Raw genomic sequence first — 22,054 nt, forward strand, 5'->3', positions numbered from 1 at the left:
TGAGGCTGTCCAGTACTGTAAAGATTTCATTATCTCAGAAACCCTAGGGTACTCTCTATTTTGTCCTGTGGCAGTGAGTTTGATAGTTTATAATTATTATAAAATGGAGGCATTTAGCATGTGGCCTTGATTTATAAGTACTTACATAAGCTTGTTTTCTGATGTGAAAGCAACACATAAATTAGTTCTTTATGGTATTTTATATTTAGAAATCACAGATAGCCATATAAGCTGTTTGATAAATTGTTTGGTGTGATTGGGTATATGGAATTGAAGAATATCTTTAAAAATAGTTTACAAAAAGTAAATTGACTAGTAATTTAAGAAGTTAATGGGAGAAGGTAAAAGTACTGGCCTTTTTTAAAAATTTTCAATGCTCATGTTACTTTGTTAACTTTTTAATCTGGTTCCTCATTGATTCTGAAGATCTGTTAGCATGTCATATCATGCTGAGCAATTTTTTTATCATTTATGTGCAATTTTTTTAATAGGTATTAAAAAATACGTTGTTGGACTCATTATCAAGACATCATCTGACCCAACTTGTGTAGAGGTAAGAGTTTGCTGGAGACTCTGTGAAAACTAACACTGTTTCTACATTAGGCTTTGGATAGGTTTAGATTCTACCTTTTCCAGGCAAGCAGTTAAAATAACATGCACACTCATTTACAATACGAGTTTTGGAATTATTTCTTCAGAGTATTGCCTGTTTGTATTCTTTCTTTTTTTAATATAAGCTGTTTTTCTCTGCACAGAAGGAGAAGGTGTACATTGGGAAGTTAAATATGATTCTTGTTCAGGTAAGCCTTGTTGATTCCACTGTTCCCCATAGAATAATTCATTGGTTAGGCTTATTACTCAAATAAAATGCCCAAAATCTACTCTTACTTAGTTGGTTGTTAAATAACGAGACTGACCGCTCCTAAAGTAGTAATGCCCCAACCCTGTGCCACTGAGTCCGTTCTGACCCATGGAAATGCTATAAAGGGTTTCTGAGATGGCATGTCTTTATGGAGACAGGTAGCCTCATTGTCCACCAACCAACCAGTGCCTAACCCATAGCACTCCTAAGGCTTTTTGGAGAAAGTCGTCCAGTACGAGCTGTAATATTTTAATCAACTGCCTAGCTTTTAAAAATAGTTAATTTGCTACGATAGGAAGTATCCAATACTATAAATCTGTGTTTATATTGAATTCGTTGAAAGTTTGTCGTTTGCCTAATTCTGGTTGTGAAGTGTCAGCTAAGGGTTGGTTTGGTAACCATCGGTTTGTGGTTCAGACCTATCAGCTGCATCCATAAAGATTTACAGTGTCTCAGAAGTCCTGTGTAGGGTTGAGTGTCCTTTGTTTGCCAGCTGTCACAATCCTCGTTCCGTTACCAAAAACTCTAATTTGCCTCTAAACTTGTCTATTTTCAAATTTTTTGTTTAATATTACAGAATTAAAAGTTTTATATTTATCTGTTTTCTATAGTAGTGTTTAAAGACATTTTCCAAGGAAAACAGTGGGGGGGGTGGGGTTCTATGTAAACAAACTTGGAAATTAAATTATTTGAGTTTGACAAGTAAAATGAAATGTAATATGTCATTCCTTTTTTAGATACTGAAACAAGAATGGCCCAAACACTGGCCGACTTTTATCAGTGACATTGTTGGAGCAAGTAGAACCAGTGAAAGTCTCTGTCAGAATAATATGGTGATTCTTAAACTCTTAAGTGAAGAAGTATTTGATTTCTCTAGTGGACAGATAACCCAAGTGAAAGCCAAACATTTGAAAGACAGGCAAGTAATTCTGTTAAATTTGTTTGAGAGATTTCAAGTCATTTCTCAAATGAGTATACTAATTTAGAAACAAATTTTAAATATTCAAATAACTAATCTCTAATTATGTTACATTTCTTGCTAGTAGTTTTGGGCTAAAATGACCCCAACATGCAGCTAGTATTGTAAATCCGTAGAAGGGCTAATTAACAAATTAAGCTCTTATCTCAAGCAAAATTGAAGTTACAGGGTTTTCAGAAATGTAGTTCATACTTTTGCTTTGATGACCATTTCCAAGGAAATACTTGTGTCTACACATCTACTGAATTCTGAGCTAGCTCACTCGAAACATGCCAGACCTCTTTGGCGTGAACAAGCAGGGTAAATTATGATTAACTCTGGCAGCACTGCTACCTAATGCGGAAGAATTTGTTCGTCATTAGTAACAGTAAGATTTGTGTATCATTTCTAATGCCATTTGGGGTGGGGTTGTGTATTTTTATGAAATTACTGGTATTTTAATTGTTTTTAAAGGAAGTCACTCAAAATTTCAATTTTTTAGGTCAAATTGCCATTTTTATAAGTATGTAAATATATTCTAAATCTATTCTTTTTTATATCTAGCATGTGCAATGAGTTCTCACAAATATTTCAACTATGTCAGTTTGTGATGGTAAGTGCTTTAAATTTCCTTTTTTTTTTTTAGTGGCACTGTTAATATAGGAAGTCAAGGATTTACAAATATGTGTTTGTTGTAGGAAAATTCCCAAAATGCTCCACTTGTACATGCAACCTTGGAAACATTGCTCAGATTTCTTAACTGGATTCCACTGGGATATATTTTCGAAACCAAGTTAATCAGCACATTAATTTATAAGGTATAGTAAATATACTTCCATTGTATTTGTCACATAGTATATATTCATTTGTAAAGCTTTTTCATATTGAAAGATTTTCACATTATATCATAACCAACTTTGTTTCTCAAATAAAGGAACTGCTCTGAAGTAAAATTGCTGTTGTATCAAGACCTACCATTGTTTCTCAAGGATAACCACTTCATTAGTCTTTGTTATCATTTAGTTGTATGGTGAGGGTCCAAAAATTTGCACAAACATGGGATTAAAAGAGAATGACATTTTTCCATGGGCTTGTTTTGATGCCCCTTGTGTTTGTCTTTCCAGTGGCGTATTGTTTTGTTTTTTAGGAGGTGGGGGGACAGCTATCAAGGTGGCAGTTCAAACCACAAGTGAATCCATGGGAGAAAGATAGGCTATTTGCTCCTGTAAAGATTTGCGACCTCCGGTAGATAAGGTTTCGGAGTTGGAATCCACTCAGTGTCGTTGGGTTTGAGTGGGATAGTGAATAAAATAGATTTATAACGTATTTAATGGGATCTTTGTAAAAGTTGGCTGTACTTTTTTGGTGGGGGCGAGGGGGATTCCAAACGTTATAGTTAAAGGTAGGTGGTGTAGATTTGATAGAAATATTTATAATAGAGCCTCTACTTGGTTGCTTGAAGTTACATGAGAGTGCTTGTTGTGAGCACAGACCTACAGGAAACATACATAGGGTGTTCATACATGTGTCCAAGGATTCACTTCATGTGGATTTAGAGATCCAGTGTTTACACGCTTACTAAAATTTAGACTAAAGTTCTGAGCAGTTGTAAATTTTGGTTCTTGTTTATATTGCACAGAAAAGAGCAGTTCTCGAAGTATGGTAAGCCCTGAGAAATAAGCCACTTTGTGTTTTTCAGTTGTCTGTGGACACATCAGAAGAAAGCACAACTTGCTCTTAAAGTATTTGACTATTGAGGGAACAATGACATTTTTCAAAAGATTATGTACAAAAGAAAACATTTAATGCCCATGATCCTATATTTATTTGTCATGTCCTTAATGTTCTTAATTAAGATCTTTTTGTTATTAATTTTTAATGTCCTTTGGGTCCTTGAACTGTGATTTGTTTTAAATAGTTCCTGAATGTTCCAATGTTTCGCAATGTCTCGCTGAAGTGCCTCACTGAGATCGCCGGTGTGAGTGTAAGCCAGTATGAGGAACAATTTGTAACGCTATTTACACTGACAATGATGCAGCTAAAACAGGTAATAATAATAATACAAAAAAATGCTATCTTGAAAATTGACGATTTTAATGCTTTGGAAAGTGTACAAGCTATAGTGTCCATGTGTGTGGATGTGATTGTGTGTTTATAAATACAACTAAGTGTAAATCTAGTGAGCATGAAAATCTTCCTGTCTAATCCATATTGAAATAATTAAGCACCTTGGGAAAGAGTGACCATTGATTTATTTACTTTGAGGAAAACGAAAAAGTCTCAATAGTTTTAGTAACTTGTCTATAAACCGTTTTGATGAGTTATAAGAAGATTCAGATGGTGTATATGATGTATATACCTTGATTTAGGTATGTATAGATGAAGTAATCGCAATACTACATAGGCTTGTGATGCCAATTACTTGATTTAATGTTTAATAATGGGCGGGTTAAGAATGTAAATAGGCCAAAAATAAGATGCAGACTAATTGCTTAATATTAAACTTGCAGATGCTTCCTTTAAATACTAATATTCGACTTGCATACTCCAATGGAAAAGATGATGAGCAGAACTTCATTCAAAATCTCAGTTTGTTTCTCTGCACCTTTCTTAAGGAACATGGTCAACTTATAGAGAAGAGATTAAACCTCAGGGAAACACTGATGGAGGTAAGTAAGTCTGGTGGTGGAGCCTTTGGCTCCTGTATTCTGTATGTAGTAGAAATCTGCTTTTTCTCCAACTACAGTGTGCTTTCAAGATTCCTATTCCTTGTCTGTGCATTATAGATAATAGTTCTCGATGCGGAGTTGGTGCTGTGAACAAAGCTTTCTGGTTTTGTACCACTTAATGCCAGAGCTGATATTTTTAACAAGAATTGAAAATTCCCCGTGGGGTATTTACAGGGAAGACAAGATGACCTTTCCATACTCCAAGGTTTAGCTTCAGTCATAGTGTATGGTGTGATAAATGCACCCTAAGATAAAAATTGGTGCAGTCAGACCAAGTTTCATTTTCTTAAATTGAGCACTGTATCAGTGTAGTGCCTTTAGGTAGTAAGACTTACTTTTGCTGATTTAACTAAAGGATTGAAATTTTTATTTGCTGCCATGTCGGGGCGTAAGTTGTTTGGTACCATCAAGTCAGTTCCGACCATAGTGACCCTATGTGCTAACGGAATGACACATTGCCTGGTCTTGTGCCATCCTCACAGTGACTCCATTGTTTGAGCCCAGGGTTGTCACCATGATGTCAGTCTTATCTCACTGAGGCAGTATACGTTCTTCATCAGCACCACATCTACCTTGGATTTTTTTTTCTTCCCCATGAGCTTTCTAAGTTGACCTCCTTTGAAGTCCAAATTTTTTTAATAAATAATTTAGGTACTGTTCAAATGACATAAAACTAACCATTTTAAAGTATACTATTTGTTGGCATATTGTATAATCATGAAATTGTATCACTGTTGTCTATTTTCTAAGGCATTTTATCTTCTGCAATGGAGAGCCTTGTGCCCATTAAACAGTCTCCATTTCTCAGCCCCAGACAACTACTAAGTCAGCTTCCAGTCTACTGATGAACCAAACCTAGATACATTACCAAACCTACTCTAGATATGTTATACGCAGCATCATAGTCATGTCTTTTTGTGACTTGCTGCTTACTTTCTCTAAACATAGATTGGGGGGGGGCGGTGTCCATGTTGTAACAATATTTCGATAATTCATTCATTTTTATAGCTGAGCAGTGTTCCATTTATGGATAATGCCATGCTTTATGCCTGTTCATTCATTAACAAACGTTTGCATATTAGCTATTTTAGCCAGAGTCCTTTAATTAAGCTCCATACTTTTATATGAGAGGCTTGATTAACATGAATTTATCAACAAATAGGTTTTGTAGGTGTTCTGGGACATGTCAGATATAAACCATTTACTCTCAGTACGTAGTTTGTTGGATGAATACTAACATCGCAGTGAATTGTGCTTCCCACTAATGTAGCAAGCAGGAGACCATTAAGGTGGGGGGGGTTCATAATGTCTAAAGATTGTTTTAATAGATATGGTCTTCTGTATAGGCTCTTCATTATATGTTGTTGGTATCAGAAGTAGAAGAAACTGAAATCTTTAAGATTTGTCTTGAGTACTGGAATCATTTGGCAGCTGAACTCTACAGAGAAAGTCCGTTCTCTACAACTGGCTCTCCGTTGCTACCTGGAGGTCAACATTTTGATGTTCCTCCAAGGAGGCAGATCTATTTACCCGTATTATCCAAGGTAACAGTGAAGTGGGTGATGGAGTGCTTTCATAGTTGCTTACTGTGTAGTTTTGTGAATTACAATACAATGTTTGCTTCCCCCCCTTTCCCTACTCTGTCCAAATTGGGTTTTTTTGTTTTATGATTTGACAACCTTGTGAAGGTTAAAAACTGGAACGTGAAAGGGATTTGATTTAGGGACAATAGTTCTCAAAGGGTGACCATCATAACAGAAGCCTTTTGGCATCCCTTATAAGTAAGTTTCTTTAGGAACTTTAATGGTGTGGTGAGTAAGTGGCTTGCTAACCCACCCTGTCACGCTAGGGCTGGTCGTGGGGTGGGGACAGGGGGGTTGGAATGAGACACAATCTCTGAACAAAACATGGAGCAGTCCTGCTCAGTCCAGTCAGGTCTGCACAGACAAGCTGCAGTCTAGTGCATCAATCTCTGGGGATGGGAACTGCTGGAGGTGGTTCTTACTCATATTAAAGACTGGGAGCCATTGCTTGTAATTTTGCCTTTTAAATGTATTATTTTTGTTTTTCTCCTTAAAATTTTTAATTTGAGAGAAGCGTTTTGCGTGGAAATGCATGCCTTGATTTTAAGGGGTGGCTATGGTTTGGTGTGGTTTGGTGTGTGGTTTTCTAAATCTAACTCATTTTTATTGATTGGTTTATTATTGAAAAGGTCCGTTTATTGATGGTTAGTCGTATGGCTAAACCAGAGGAAGTATTGGTTGTAGAAAATGATCAAGGAGAAGTCGTGAGAGAATTTATGAAGGATACAGATTCCATAAATTTATATAAGAATATGAGAGAAACATTAGGTAAGTTGATACTAATCTTTGCCTTCATAATCCTATTCTGTAGTGCTGAGTAACTTTTAGAAAAGATGCTGTATTTAGTCGAGACTTTTAACTCCTATAGTCCCCATCTAACGAATCCACAGTGGCAGGTCTTCCCTGTCCTCTAGGGTCCCCGGCCTGATGGCAGTGAGTTTATTTTGGAGCAAGTCTCTGAATATGTTAATAGCCATCTATGTCATGAGTGTGCTTCTTACTACTCCTTACCAGTAAGAGCTTTTATTTGTTTTGCATTTAAAACCTCCAAACTTTTTTTCCCTCCTTTGTAGTTTATCTTACTCATCTGGATTATGTAGATACAGAAAGAATAATGACTGAAAAGCTTCACAATCAAGTGAATGGTACAGAGTGGTCATGGAAAAATTTGAATACATTGTGTTGGGCGATCGGCTCCATTAGTGGAGCAATGCATGAAGAGGATGAAAAAAGGTTTCTTGTTACTGTTATAAAGGTATGCCAGGGTACATGTCTGAACTAGACTCTCTAAATAAGGATGCACATTGATACTACAAATGATCTATATTTGTCTGTTGCAGGATCTATTAGGATTATGTGAACAGAAAAGAGGCAAAGATAATAAAGCTATTATCGCATCAAATATCATGTACATAGTAGGTCAATATCCAAGATTTTTGAGAGCTCACTGGAAATTTTTGAAGACTGTAGTTAACAAGCTTTTTGAGTTCATGCATGGTAAATGTCTTAGTTTAACATACTTTATTTTATTATGGTTATTGTTCTTGTTGAACAAAATAGATGAGTGTTTCTTTTTTGTTAGAGACCCATGATGGCGTCCAGGACATGGCTTGTGATACCTTCATTAAAATAGCACAGAAATGCCGCAGACATTTTGTCCAAGTTCAGGTTGGAGAAGTAATGCCATTTATTGATGAGATTTTGAACAACATTAACACTATAATTTGTGATCTTCAGCCTCAACAGGTGTGTACATTTTAATGAGGAGTCAGAAATTTAACCCTCTACTAGGCTGTTTTATCCAATATAAATTGTCCCTAATACATGTTTAAATTGTGTTTCATTAAAATGAGCAAATGAAAGTAAAATGTCTGCTTTTTAAAAATAGGTTCATACGTTTTATGAAGCTGTGGGCTACATGATCGGTGCACAAACAGATCAAACAGTACAAGAACATTTGATAGAAAAATACATGCTACTTCCTAATCAAGTGTGGGACAGTATAATCCAGCAGGCAACCAAAGTAAGTCTTACTACTAGTCTGTTACAGACACCACGAAAGAAGGCAATTGTGTAATACCTGATTACATTTTCACATTTCATATTCTAAAAGCTTATCTTTCTTTTATTAATCATTTTATTTGAGGGGATCTTAACAAACTTAAGACAATCCATTATTCAATTGTATTAAGCACACTTATACATACCATATATACTTGTATATAAGCGAAGTTTTACGGCACCTTTTTAATGCAGTTTTGTGATAAAATTAGGTGCTTTGGCTGATACTCGGGTCTGCTTATACTCGAGTGTATAAAGTATATTGACATCAACATTTCTAAAACATTTTCTTTCTACTGGAGTCTTTCATTTTAGCTCCTCGTTTTTCCACTCCCACCCTTGTGAACCCTTGATCACTTACATGTTGCTGTTGTTGTTTCATGTCTTTCCTTCAGCCACATTTCTGTTATTTGTCCCCCTGGGGTCTGGCTGTATGCCCAATCTCGTGATGAGTTCCCCCTTTCTCCTCCTACCCTCATGATAACACTACTCCACCTACTGTTACTAAGAGGGTTATCTGTCCTGAATTCCATGTTTCAGGAGTGTCGAGAGATCTGTACCAATGTGTGTACTCCGGTCTAACCCAATTTGTAAGGTAGAACTGGGTTATGGGGTGGGGGGGGGTCCCCTGGAGGAAGAATTCAGGAACTGGAGGCATGATGTGTGTATCGTCGGTGCTATGCTTCACCTTGGTTTGAATTATCCTTTCCCTATAACTCTTCTAGATGGGCTTTGGGTCACCACACCAACTACTATGTTCACATCCATATAATTGTTTTGGGTCTTTTTTTTTTTTTAATGAGTATTTCACTTTATTCTTGGCTAAACATAGGTAATAGACTTTATCACTTAGTATTGTAAATGTGATTTGAAGTAAAGGAGATCTTTTAAGGAGGTCTTTTTTTGCTTTAGCAATTACATAGATGATAATCACTTTGATAATGAGAGTTTTCTTTCCAGAATGTGGATATTCTTAAAGATCCTGAAACAGTCAAGCAACTTGGTAGTATATTAAAGACAAATGTGAGAGCCTGCAAAGCTGTTGGACACCCCTTTGTAATTCAGCTTGGGAGAATTTATTTAGACATGCTGAATGTGTACAAGTGCCTCAGTGAGAACATCTCTGCTGCCATCCAGGCCAATGGTGAGACTTCGGGACTGTTAGGGGTGACGTGTGTCACAATCTTTTCAGTCTGCGCGCAGTGTTTCTCTTGGAACTCGGGCAATCCTCCCGTCTCAAGTGTCCCCGTTCCCCATCGCCTTCCCTGAATATCAGGCATAGCCCTTTTTCATTAGTCCTTAAGTTTTCCCATTCAGTTTACTCTTGGCTTACATTCTTTTTGTGGGAAGTGGGACCTAATCGCACGTGAAACACCAATAGCTGTGCTGCAGAATGATAGTTATCACAATAGATTTCGCTTGATTATATTTTCTAGGTGAGATGGTTACAAAACAACCACTGATAAGAAGTATGCGAACCGTGAAAAGGGAAACATTAAAATTAATATCTGGTTGGGTGAGCCGCTCCAACGATCCACAGATGGTGAGGGATGTTGTCTAACTTTTGCTCTAATTTCTTGTTAGGTTGATGCTGCTTTCTCTGAAATACGCTGCTTATATACACTTCTTTTATTTGAAAGCAATTTAGAGGTCTACATGTGGAATTGTTTTATTGCAGTCTATTTTTATGAGAGTTCTTTACTAATTGTTGTATGTTACCTTTCCAAAGGCATTGCTGTAAACTAAGGAGGGTAATAACAAGATAGTGGTGAGACTTTTGAATGGTTAAGTTTTTGTGGATAGGGAGGAGAATTTGTTGATGGAATTCAGATGCAATGTTTATGTTTCTTATGATTTTCAAGAACAATTTACACAGCTAGATATTTACAAAGCTGTAATTAGTTTGTCTCTTCGGTAGAATAAAAAGAGGGTACTTCCCAGATTGAGGGTTTGAAAATGTTTTATTCTTACTCCCTTTGGACTTAATAAGTTTCCAGAAAGGGAAATGTGCCTCTTCAGCTTGGGAGGGTGGGGGAGTGAATTCTCTACTCATTTACATGCACGGGCTACTCTTGGGCCCACCCACCTGCGCCACCTCCAAATTCATCTTTATTTATTGCTAATTGTACAAAGGACACTACTTTCAATACTGTGCAGTAAATCAGCTACATCAACTTAATCCTTAACAACAGCATGTGGGACAAATCTAAATCAGAGGAACCAAATATTTTCAAAACTGATTAACATCATAGAGATTTTGAATTTTCAAGCTGTTCCTTAATAAAGATTTTTTACCCCAGTGAATTTGTTCAGAATACAGTTCTTAGTGCAATAGTGTAAAGGTAGTTAATGTAAACATTGAACAGTTTGAACATTTTTTGTTAGGTTGCATTTAAAACTTTAACAGAATAAGATTAATTGAAAGCGTTGTGAAATAATAGTACTTTATATTTGCTATTAAAATACTTTCCAATTAAAAGTCACTGCGTTACTGTTGGAGTTGGTGGTCACTAGTGATTTGATTTAGCTCCTAGGTTCCTATAGATAGTACCCATTTACGAAGCTATCGCTTTTTAAGGTTATGTAGCTCACATTCACAGTATTCTTAGGCCCCCCCCCCTTTCCTTGCTGTGGGTGGACATGGATTTGAAATGCATGGACTGTGGTGCTTTCCAGCTCATGATAAGGTTTTCTGGTTTATTTGCCTAAAAAGATTTGTGGTAGTAAAGTAAAATCGAAGCACAGGCTCTTCTCTTTTTCTTTGAATGATTAGCCTAAATCTTACAGGCAACAATGACGTGGTTGTTTTATGATAGTAAGCAAGTGCTTAGCCTAAAGCTTAAAATTATTTTTATTTTTCCCCAACAGGTAGCTGAAAATTTTGTTCCTCCTCTGTTGGATGCAGTTCTCATTGATTATCAGAGAAATGTCCCGGCTGCTAGAGAGCCGGAAGTTCTTAGTACCATGGCTATTATTGTCAACAAGTTAGGAGGACACATAACAGCAGAAATACCTCAGATATTTGATGCTGTTTTTGAATGCACGTTGAATATGATAAATAAGGTGTGTGGTTTACATTTTAATTTAATTATTGAAAGTTGTTTAGAAGTCCTCAAGGTGTAACTATCTGTGTGGCATGGTTTTGGATGTAAATATCTAAGCATTTAATATTTAGATGGAGAAATGTTTGCTTTTAAGGAAGTTAATACACAGGTCTTAAGCGTCAAAAAGTGAATTTAGAAGAAAAAAAATTTTTCCCCCCAAATAGCAGCTCAGTGTTTCTTTTCTTTCTTTCTTTTTTTTAGCGTCTTTGTGATGCTGTGGGATAGGGATCAGGATCAATTCACCTGCTCCTCAGGGGAGAGATCAGGCTGTCTGCTCTCCTGATACTATTATCAGATGCAAAAATTTTAATCTTAACTAAAAGTTTAGTGAAAGGGGGTGCTTCCAAGATGCAGCCCATCTCTTTAGGCTTGGTGATTCCTGTGTCAAAGGGGGTGGTGCCATGTCTCTTACTTCGTAGGTGAATTCTATTTCTGTGGGCTTATCTTTTTGGGAGACGAGTATTTTGGAAAATTCATTGACAACCATGGGTATATTTTGAATTTTAACTCTGGGTGTATTCTAAATTTTAAGGTCTTGAAATCTTGTTTTTTGGTTCCCTTGTTTGTAGGATTTTGAAGAATACCCTGAACACAGAACAAATTTTTTCTTGCTGCTTCAGGCTGTCAATTCTCATTGTTTCCCAGCGTTTCTGGCTATCCCGCCTGCACAGTTTAAGCTTGTTTTGGATTCTATTATTTGGGCATTCAAACATACCATGAGGAATGTTGCCGATACAGGTAAGTACAGGAAATTTGTATTTGTGTAATCATTTGCCCCTCAGTTCAAAGCTACTTGTTAAGAGCCACGTAAGTAATAGACATTCTAGATAATACTTGGCGTCTGCTGTGTTCTGGTGCATGAGTTGCTGCTGTGAGTGGAAGTGAAAGGAATTTTTACTAAGGCTTCAGAAATTGTGGGCAGATTTTAACAGCCATTAATTAGATCATAAATATGCAAAGCATTGGTTCCCTTGCTCTCTGTTACCATCTTGGGCAAGTAATTGATGGTCACCAGCAAATTCAAGTGAGAATGAGCTTCGATTTTGGATCTTTTGATGAAAATGAAAGTGAATGTCAGTGTGTAATCTCTTTCGGTGTTCTATGTCTTAGGTTTACAGATACTTTTTACACTCTTACAAAACGTTGCACAAGAGGAGGCAGCCGCTCAGAGTTTCTATCAAACCTACTTCTGTGAAATTCTTCAGCACATCTTTTCCGTTGTGACAGACACCTCACATACTGCTGGTGAGATTATAAAGCCACAAAAGGGTTAAATGTTTTGAGTGTTACCACATCTGGGAGTTAATCGTTTCCTTTTTGGTCAATAGGTTTAACGATGCACGCATCAATTCTGGCATATATGTTTAATTTGGTAGAAGAAGGAAAAATCAGTACTCCCTTAAATCCTGGAAATCCACTGAACAACCAGATGTTTATTCAGGAATACGTAGCTAATCTCCTTAAGTCTGCATTCCCTCATCTACAAGAGTAAGTACACTTAAAAGAAATCAACCTGAATGCTTTTGCATCTTAAAAAATTAAACAAATTGTTGAATGATTGTGTTTTAATTTGCAGCGCTCAAGTGAAGCTCTTTGTGACAGGACTTTTCAGCCTAAATCAGGATATTGCTGCTTTCAAAGAACATCTTAGGGATTTCCTAGTACAAATAAAGGTATGGATTTGTTATTGCAGGAACATTAAGACCAATGGGGTTAATCGGTTTGTAAAAGTAATCACTTTATTCATAATACAGGTTTGTTTTTTCCTATAATAGTCATAGTGCTTAGCAAGTCTTGAGTCTGATTGTAGAATGAAAAATAAGTCTGGGCTGAAGGGGGGTTAGGTTTTGAGTGTTTGTGAAAACTTTTCATTCTTTTGGATTAATCTAAACATCTGTTGCAAAATTAACACTCTAAATAACGACAACAATAAAGCAAGATGGTGATAGCACAGCTAATCTTAATTTACCAGCTGTCAGCAGCCTTGGCACAAACCCCGTGCTTAGGTGTCTGCTTAGGAAGAGTATTTTTATCCCTTTCTGTTGTAAACTTTTTTTCTTGCAACGAATAGCTTTGGTTTTAATTCTGTTACGTTAATGTGCTGTAATTTTAAACCCAACCATTTAAATTGATACTTTATGTTCACCTTATCTGGGGAGACATAAAATTACTTTTCCCAAATTGAAATTCATTGTGTTGACCTTTCAACTACCTGTTTTCCCAGGAGTTTGCCGGTGAAGATACATCTGATCTGTTCTTGGAAGAAAGAGAAACAGCCTTAAGGCAGGCTCAGGAAGAGAAGCATAAACTTCAAATGTCTGTCCCTGGCATCCTGAATCCACACGAGATCCCAGAAGAGATGTGTGATTAGAATCGGAAGTCATGCTGGGTTGGTTCTCTGCACAGCTCCTGTTGGCAGAAGGAAACCGCATCTGGATATCTGTCGACCAAAATGATGCCAATTTGTAAATTAAAATGTCACCTAGTGGCCCTTTTTCTTAAGTGTTTTTTGTATAAGAAATTTTCTGTGAAATATTCCTCCATTGTTTAAGCTTTTGTTTTGGTCATCTTTATTTAGTTTGCATGAAGTTGAAAATTAAGGCATTTTTTAAAATTTTACTTCATGCCCATTTTGTGGCTGGGTTGGGGGGAGAAGGCAAATTCAATTTGAACATATACTTGTAAATTCTAATGCAAGATTACACAATTTTTCCTGTAAACAATACCGATTTTTAATTAGGGAGCATTTTCTTTCTAGCCTGTATTTCAGCCTAGAAGAAAAGGTAATGAGTAAAACAAATTGCGTTGTTAAAAGGATTATAGTGCTGCACCATCTGAATTTGGCACCTCTTGGACTGAACTGTTGGTCTAGACTACATGTATGACAGTCTGTATGGCAAGTTTGCAGCAAGATCATGTGCATATCATCCCATTGTAAAGCGACTTCAAAAAATATGGGAACACCGTTAGTTATTTTTACATAGTTCTTTTGTTTTTGTGTGTGTGTGCTGTCGCTTGTCGACAACAGCTTTTTGTTTTCCTCAATGAGGAGTGTTGCTCATTTGTGAGCCTTCATTAACTCGAAGTGAAATGGTTAAAATATTTATCCTGTTAGAGTAGGCTGCATCTTTTTAACAACTCATTAAAAACAAAACAGAACTCTGGCTTTTGAGATGACTTATACTAATTTACATTGTTTACCAAGCTGTAGTGCTTTAAGAACACTACTTAAAAAGCAAAATAAACTTGGTTTACATTTACTTGCCCTCGACTGGCTCAGAATTATTCCTCTCCTAAGGTGCTTGTTGTGTTTGAAGCATGGCTGCTGCCGCAGTCCCAGCAGACCCACGTGTGTAAAGTGTGAGTGTACCAAACGAGCTGACGACCCCAGCTGTGGAACGGCAGGCTCCACCGAGAGGCGGGCCAGAACTCGCTCAGGAGCTTGACTGGAGAGACTGGATCGTTGCCAGGGCCACAGAGAGTGATCCAATCCAGTGCCCTCTTTGACCCAGGTACTGTACATCGCAAAGCTGCCCTTGTTTTCCAAGGATGAAAAGTTTCTCAGTCTTTAGTTTCCCCATTGCAGTTGATTGTTTCAGTATATCCACATTTTACAAATTGTAGTCCTTTCTGGTTCATTTCATCTGCTATGATAAAACCAGGAAGAACTCGTTAAAACCCTGGTTTTGGTTGGTAGTTGACATCTTGTCAACTGGAAATAATTGTTTAAAATATATTTTTAAGTATGTAATTTATGATGTCAGTGATTGTATGAGATGAACATGCTCTCGGGAAACAAATTACTTTGGTGGCAGTTTGAATCACTTTGCCTTATTTTGGATTGCGTATCACCTTGTTTCTGGTTCAGAGCTGGAGCTAATGAGAGATCAGAGTATAATGAGAACAGGTACAAGTGAACCATCCCCGAGACGCCAGAATAATTGCATGCTTGGAGAGTGGACCCTTCAGAAAGGCAAGGGCCTGAAGATGAAGTGAAGGGGAAGTACTATGTGGATCTCACTATGGGAGCGGGAAAGTGAATTGGGGATGGAAACTATTTTGGATGAATGTGTAAGGGGTGAAACTAGCTTTTAGACTAAAAGCATCTCAAGAACAGCTTTTGTGTTTGTGGGGAATTAACTTTGTAGAATCGCTATGCTTCTTGTTGCAAAACCGTGTTTGACCGAAATATCACTATTGGGGCACTCGTAGTTCCATGGTAGAATTCTCACCATCTGTTTGTTACAAAGGGACATTGGTCCTCTTGTGGATTGGGGGCATACAGCATAGCTACTGTCTTGGCAACGAACACATGTATACTATACTGACCAAGTTTTGGCCGAGTTTCCGGGCTTAGCTGGAATAGAAAGAAAAACCTGATGGTCCTGGAAATGGGCCAGTGCAAACCTTATAGATCACAACTGCCAGTTCCACCTGCATGAGGTCACTGGGGCCCAGCTGACTCAGTGGCAGCTGGCCCTAGAAATGCTATGGGGCCAGGCAAGTCAGCTAACAATGACATGGGATAACCCTGTGTTCCGTTTTTTCTACAACAAATGGGAATGTAAACATTCAAGGAGTATTAGAAATGACTTATCAGAGGCTTCTGCTAAAGCATTTATGATTTCAGGTTTGAGCTTATTACTGCATCTGTACCAGCTAAAGTGTTTTTTAAAGGGGGGTTTGTTTCCCACTCCCCTCAAATTGAGACCAAGAGTCTAGGTCCAGATTGTTGGCTCTGGTTGAATAAGAAACCGAGATATTTAGTCCCGTATTCCTAGAGCCATCTGTTTCCAATAGTGGGCTGTGTGTAACATTCACCCTTCCCTTCCCACCTCAGGACTGAAGGTTTGTAGATGTTTCAGGAAGCCAAGGTTTTTTGTTTGGGAGCTAGACTTACTTTGAATTCAAATTGATTGACAACTTGGTGCTTTATCTCTGTTAAATGGTTCGACCAATGGTTCTCAACCTGTGGGTCGCCACCCCTTTGGGGGTCAAGTGACCTTTTCACAGGAGTCGCCCGATTCACATCAATATCAAAGTGACAGTTATGACGTAGTAACAAAAATAATGTTATGGTTGGGGGGTCGCCACAATATGAACTGTATGAAAGGGTCCTAGCATCAGGAAGGTTGAGGACCACTGTTAGACGCTGTGGAGTTGGTTCCAACCCAGCAGCAACCCCATGTACAGCACAAGGGAACGCTGCCCAGTCATCATTTGCCATCCTCCCGATTGTTCGTGTGCTGGAGCCCGTTGCCAGAGCCATGGTGCCAACCTTCCGTGAGGGCATTCGTCTTTTGCTGTCACTCCACCAAACATGATGCTCTTCTCCAGGGACTGGTCTCTCCTGGCGACAAACCTGTCCAAAGTGTTTTTGGTGAAGAAGTCTTGCCATCCTTGCCTCTTAAGTATTCTGCATGTATTCCAAAACACGTTCGCTCTTGGCAATTGCTGGTACTTTTCAATATTCTTTGCCAGCAGCCTCGTTCAGATGCATCCATTTTTGTCTTTATTCCTCCTTATTCCGTGTCCAATTCCACACGGGTGAGGCAATTGAAAACATGGATTGGGTCAGACCCACATTAGTCCTCAAAAGTAACACCCGGATTTTCAACATTTTAAAGAGGGCTCCTGGAGCAGATTCACTAGGTGTGATGCCTTGTTTAGTACATGTTTATTTCAGGGACGGACGTAATTACGGGTAACAGAAAAATCACGCCCTCATTTACAAGGCTTAACTGTACATTTAAGGGAAACCATTCAAAAATAAGCCTGTTGAGTAAAGTGAATCTTGGAAACCTTCAGTTCCTTCCAGAAAGATTCTTTTTTGTGAGTACCAAACAAAGAAGATACGGCACACGTGTATAAAAGACCACGGGTTGGGAATTTCTCGCTTAGCTGTGTGTTACTCATTTGGAGCCTTCTCCGTGTGTTTGGCAGCAAAGCATACCAACAGCTGGCCGTTTTAGATGTTGGCATAGACAAAGTTGGCAACATGTGACGGAGTTGGAATTTCCTTTCCATAGTGAGTAGATGGGAGTCCTAGTTGAGAAAGATGTTCATTAGGTCTGGAAAGTGACAAGTCACTTGACTTTTTTTGCCCCCCAAATCTTATTCCCCTTATTTTTAAAACTAGTATTTGTCCCCAGCTGGTAAAGGTGGATTGGCTGGAAATCAAAACCAAGACTCCCACCAGGAAGATGAGTGCTGCCGTTTACAGTCATCTCCCAAATGGTGTCTGGTTTTACTGTAGACGAAAAACCATATGAACGAATTTGCTATGGAGGAAGCAAAGGTTTCATTGTGGAGGATAGCCACAATTACTTATTTTTCCTACAAAGCAACAACCAAGGTTTTCATGGGGCCTCAGCAAAGAGGGTGCCTACAAAACACGTGCCCCAAAGTGCCTACCCCATAAGGAAATTAATTTTATTCAGAAAGACATTAAATATGTCTGAACAAGTTGAATCTCAAAAAGGAAGAGGCTGCTATTGTGGATTATTGCACTTTGCAGGACTATCTTAAGAGTTGCCAGTGTTTTTTCACTAATTGATGGTATATCTTACTGCCATTATTAGATTTAATTAAATAAAGCAATGAACAACCCAAATAATAGCTCAGTATCCACAGCCTGCCCTGTCCTGCATTTTCAGTTTAATACACTTTGAAGGACTAGTTTACCCAGCATGTAGCCTTGTGGTTAAACAGCCATAGCAAAAGGTCTTTGGAATATAAATAGAAAAACTGATATTTATGTACTATGGGCTAATACGCTTTTGAAAACAAAACATCCAAGTACAATGGTAAGATTTCTCATCATTGGAACTTTCCATTTCTGTCTCTGGAATATGTTCCAGGCTAGTTTAGGAAAATAGTGTATCTTGTTCGTATTTCCCCATTTGTCCCACGTATGTTTTGCAGGACTTCTGTTTTGTCAGATGCTTTTTGCCATTTGTAGACATCGAGTTTCCAGTTGCAGTCCTTCTACTCCGAGCGTGTCTTGTTATTGCTCTTGTTTATTTAGGTGCCACCGCCTCAGGTGGGCAACCTTGTCTCCAAAGCCCACTTAATCTGATCTAAGAATTTGGGGGTTCTGATGTCCTCAGGATAGTCCTTATTCCCTACTTGGTTGCAAAACGGTATAGTTGAGGGAACTTGTTCTTCTGTCACTTTGTGGTGTGGGTGAAAGGTGACAGTAGATGGTTCTCCCTTGTGCATTCACGACCCACTTTGATTGGTGGCCTTGATGGCATCTCTGCGGTGTACCCGCTCATCCTGCTCACCCTTTCCTTCTCCATCCCTGCCTTCAGAGCTGTGTCCCGAGCTGAACGTCTTCCTTTGGATCACACTTGTGCTTGATGGTTCTTTCTTATTTTTATTGGTGAGTAAATACTTGCTTGTTGCCCAAAGTTCCAGAAACACCAGTGTGCATAATTTATTTAATTTGGGGGGTCATTTTATTGATGGCTCTTACAATGCTTATTACAATCCATACATCAGTTGTATCAGGCATTTGCCATCTTTTCTAGACAGTTACTTTTTATCGAGTCCTTGGTATCAGCTCCTCTCTCCCACACACCCTCGCGACTCCTTGATAGATTATAAACTATTGTCTTCCTATCTCATATCGACCACTGTGTGTCGTCTCCTCCCCCCACCCCATGGTTTCCGTTCTTCCACCTGGCGATCATTATGATCGGTTTCCCCTTCTTCCCCTCACCCCAGTTCTCCCTTCCCATCTGGTATCTCTCTTCCCATTCCTGCACCTGGGTTGCGTGTGTCGTGAGCTCTCATCTACACCTGGAGTCTGAAGTAAGAGGCGTCACTGGGGTCATGGGGCATGAGGAAGCCTCAAGGAAGGTTGGTAGGTTCTAAGGAGGCTATACCTCCTGGTGCAAAGATTGTCAGTCTCAGAAACGCACGGTTCCACTCTGCCCCACACGGTCGCTGTGAGTAAAAGCAACAGCAGTGAGTTTGGAGGTGTTTGCTGTAGCCCATACATTTTGTCATGTGCTTTCGTTTTCATCCTTCTAATATCTCTGTTCTGGTTTTATTCCATTGCTTGCTTTCCTACTTTTTTTATATATTATTATTCAAACTTGTAACCTGGCAGAAGGGAATGTTTTCTTTTTTTTTTTTTTTGGGAATGTTTTCATAAGTGAATATTTTAAGGTTGGTGTGGGGATTTTGCTTGGGGCGAGCAAGGGCTTCATATAACAATTGAATTAGTGACTTAGGTAGTTGATGTCACTCTAGTCTCATTGAAGTCCAGAGTGTTCCAGTCAGAACTTGAAATGTACTTTCAGTCTCACAATGCCCGTGAAGGTGGCCTTGGCCTGACATTTTCGTTGTCCAGCCTTTGAGAAGGAAATCCATCTATACAGACAAAAGCATTGACGCCTCAGCTTCCTCACTGATTACTGTTGGGATCATCAGAACAAGTACAAGGAAAGCAGTGGAGTTAATGCCGAGTGCAGACGAAGACTAACCTCTAAGAGGGAAAACTAAAACAGGTTGAGCGGGAGAGGACACAGCCCTGTCCACGAGTTGGGAAAGTTTACCTAGGGAGCCAAGGGAGAAAGAAGAGGCTTTCTATTCCCGTCAACAGTTACCGTCTTGGAAACTCACTGGGGCAGTTCTACCCTCACCCACAGGGCTGTCATGAGCCAGCCTCGATTTAATGGCAGTGAGCGGAGTTGTCATTTCCATTGCTTTAAAGAAGACCAAAGAACAATCGATGCGTTTGAATTGTGCTGGAGAAGGACATTAGAAGGACCATAGGCGGTCATAAGGACAAACAGCTCTCTCTCGGAAGAGGTATGGCCAAGGTGCACCTTTGAGTTGTCTTTGCAGCAGTGTACTCAAGCATGGGAATAGTGTCGATGGCACGAGGCTGGGTAGCGTTGCAGTCTGTGGTGCATAGGGTCGCTATAGGCTGGAACTGACTTAATGGCACCTAACATTTCCATTGGAAGAAAAGTCATTTGGGAAAAAACTCAAAACCTCTAAAGCCCATTCTTTTACCCACTTCCAACTGGGGTGCTTTTACTCTGTTAGCGACAGCTCAGACAATCCTCCCACCACCCCCCAAGTCAGCTGACACAACTAGCCCTTTTTCCTGAGACAGGGGAGCGACCGACTGACTCGCGGTATCTCCCTTAGTCCCCTCAGCCGATGAGTCTTTCTCTGAGCCCTGTGGAGAAGATGACGTCTTTCCTTGTCTGTTTTCTACTGAAACGAGATTGGTTTTTTTTTTGTTTGTTGGGGGGTTCTGTTTGTTTTTTGAGACTGGTTTTATGCAAGTGGCATGTGCCTTTTTTGTTGTTTCCCAATAGGAAAAGCGAGTCCTCCTAAACATTAATTCTCTGCACTTGAAACCCCAGCTGAAGTCCCCAACTCCCAGCCTGCTGTCCCTAACAGTAAAAAGGTTTCAGGTCTCTCACATTCTTGTTAATAGACTCATTCAATTTGCTCCTCAGTGAGAGCAGGGCGGATGATAAGAAAATGCCATTCTCAAGTGCTCTGCATCATTGTAGGACTGGGCTTGCCCTTGAACACAACAGCACTGTTCCTGTGTTCTTGATGATTTGAAACAGCTACAAGAAATCCCTTTCTCCCTGAGGCCACTGAAAGGCTGGGTCATCATTCGTAGCAGGTGGGTCCAGTTTTCTGAGCATCACGGTTGGCCTCCCTGCCTTTCGGATTGCCGCAAGCATGACATCATGTTTGGTTTTTCTTAAGGCCCTCCGAAATAATTCAGTTGAGTAGGTTCCAACCGGTGCTGCCCCGTCCTCAGCACACATTGTTGCGACCACGGGCTCAATCCCTCTCATTGTCGTCTTTTTCATTGACCCTGGACTGAACATGATGCCCTCTGCGAATTGGTCCCTCATACGTCCAGTGGAAGCAGGACGGAATCTCACCATTCTCCCTTCTAAGGAGAATGCTGGCTGAGCACCTGTTCGTTCTTCTCACAGTCCCTGGTCTCGCCATGCTCTGTCAGCACCTCAGTGTAAGTGCAGCGAGTTTCTTTGTCGTCTTTATTTATTAACTTGTAGCGCAGTTATTATTGGCACATAGGGAGAGAAGGGTCTACTTCTGACTCTGCAATTAATCCCTGAGTGTGCTGTTAATAGGCTATCAAAGAAATGCATAACAAATGAGGTTCTTGGGGGCACAGCACAAAGCATCTTGCTAGATTTTTAGTAGCTAACTAAAATGGTTCTTCGGAATACTCTGTAATGATCAGTAGTCTTTGTTTGCCAAAATGCAGTGAAATAAATTGTCTTTCTCCTTAATATTTACTTATTTTGTGCCCCACAGAGCCTTATAAACGGAGTACTGCACTGTGTGCACTAGACGATCCTCTCTGCCTCTTAAGATCTCTGTGCTTCCTGACAACCCAGGTAAAGAAGAAACAGACTCTCTTTGAACTCATTTTTTACCACAGTATTCCTTTTCAGTTCTAACAGATGCAAATTTGAACCCAATTTTTGTTTATAGAATAGCATGAAGTCAGAATACAAGGAGGCTTCCAAAAGTTCATGGAAAAAAACGATTTAAAAAATCAGCAGCGGGGTGGGGGGGGGGCACGGGAGGGAAAAAAGATCTGATACCAAGGGCTCGGATAGGAAGTGCATGTTCAGAACATAATGATGGCGACATGTACAAACATGTTTGATACAATTGACGTATGGATTGTTATAAGAGCTGGAAGAGCCCCCAATAAAATGATCTTTTAATAGATTAAACAG

The 22,054-nt window shown here is 39.2% G+C and overlaps 1 protein-coding gene and 1 long non-coding RNA gene across 5 annotated transcripts in view; both read left to right on the forward strand.

Moving 5' to 3' along the window:
* XPO1 (exportin 1) overlaps nt 1-14,557 on the forward strand; it is a 40,632-nt gene extending 26,075 nt beyond the window's left edge. For all 4 annotated transcript variants that reach the window (XM_045294123.1, XM_004710199.3, XM_045294125.1 and 1 more), the window contains 21 exons: nt 492-553; nt 756-800; nt 1,600-1,781; nt 2,385-2,433; nt 2,519-2,638; nt 3,739-3,867; nt 4,331-4,489; nt 5,896-6,093; nt 6,762-6,900; nt 7,206-7,387; nt 7,473-7,629; nt 7,715-7,878; nt 8,021-8,155; nt 9,154-9,337; nt 9,630-9,736; nt 11,062-11,256; nt 11,867-12,035; nt 12,408-12,542; nt 12,626-12,785; nt 12,874-12,970; nt 13,522-14,557. In XM_045294123.1, coding sequence (XP_045150058.1) covers nt 492-553; nt 756-800; nt 1,600-1,781; nt 2,385-2,433; nt 2,519-2,638; nt 3,739-3,867; nt 4,331-4,489; nt 5,896-6,093; nt 6,762-6,900; nt 7,206-7,387; nt 7,473-7,629; nt 7,715-7,878; nt 8,021-8,155; nt 9,154-9,337; nt 9,630-9,736; nt 11,062-11,256; nt 11,867-12,035; nt 12,408-12,542; nt 12,626-12,785; nt 12,874-12,970; nt 13,522-13,668 — 2,915 coding nt within the window. In that variant the 3' untranslated portion in view covers nt 13,669-14,557. The remainder of the gene's footprint in view (nt 1-491; nt 554-755; nt 801-1,599; nt 1,782-2,384; nt 2,434-2,518; nt 2,639-3,738; nt 3,868-4,330; nt 4,490-5,895; nt 6,094-6,761; nt 6,901-7,205; nt 7,388-7,472; nt 7,630-7,714; nt 7,879-8,020; nt 8,156-9,153; nt 9,338-9,629; nt 9,737-11,061; nt 11,257-11,866; nt 12,036-12,407; nt 12,543-12,625; nt 12,786-12,873; nt 12,971-13,521) is intronic.
* A 6,209-nt stretch (nt 14,558-20,766) lies between these two features.
* LOC123522159 lies at nt 20,767-21,838 on the forward strand. The gene is made up of 3 exons (XR_006680451.1): nt 20,767-20,955; nt 21,202-21,312; nt 21,624-21,838. It is a non-coding gene; the product is annotated as an uncharacterized LOC123522159 (long non-coding RNA).
* Nucleotides 21,839-22,054: the final 216 nt, after the last annotated feature.

This window comes from Echinops telfairi, unplaced genomic scaffold (assembly GCF_000313985.2).
Source record: "Echinops telfairi isolate 266 unplaced genomic scaffold, ASM31398v2 ScPeMD7_2573;HRSCAF=3158, whole genome shotgun sequence".
Lineage (NCBI taxonomy): Eukaryota > Metazoa > Chordata > Mammalia > Afrosoricida > Tenrecidae > Echinops > Echinops telfairi.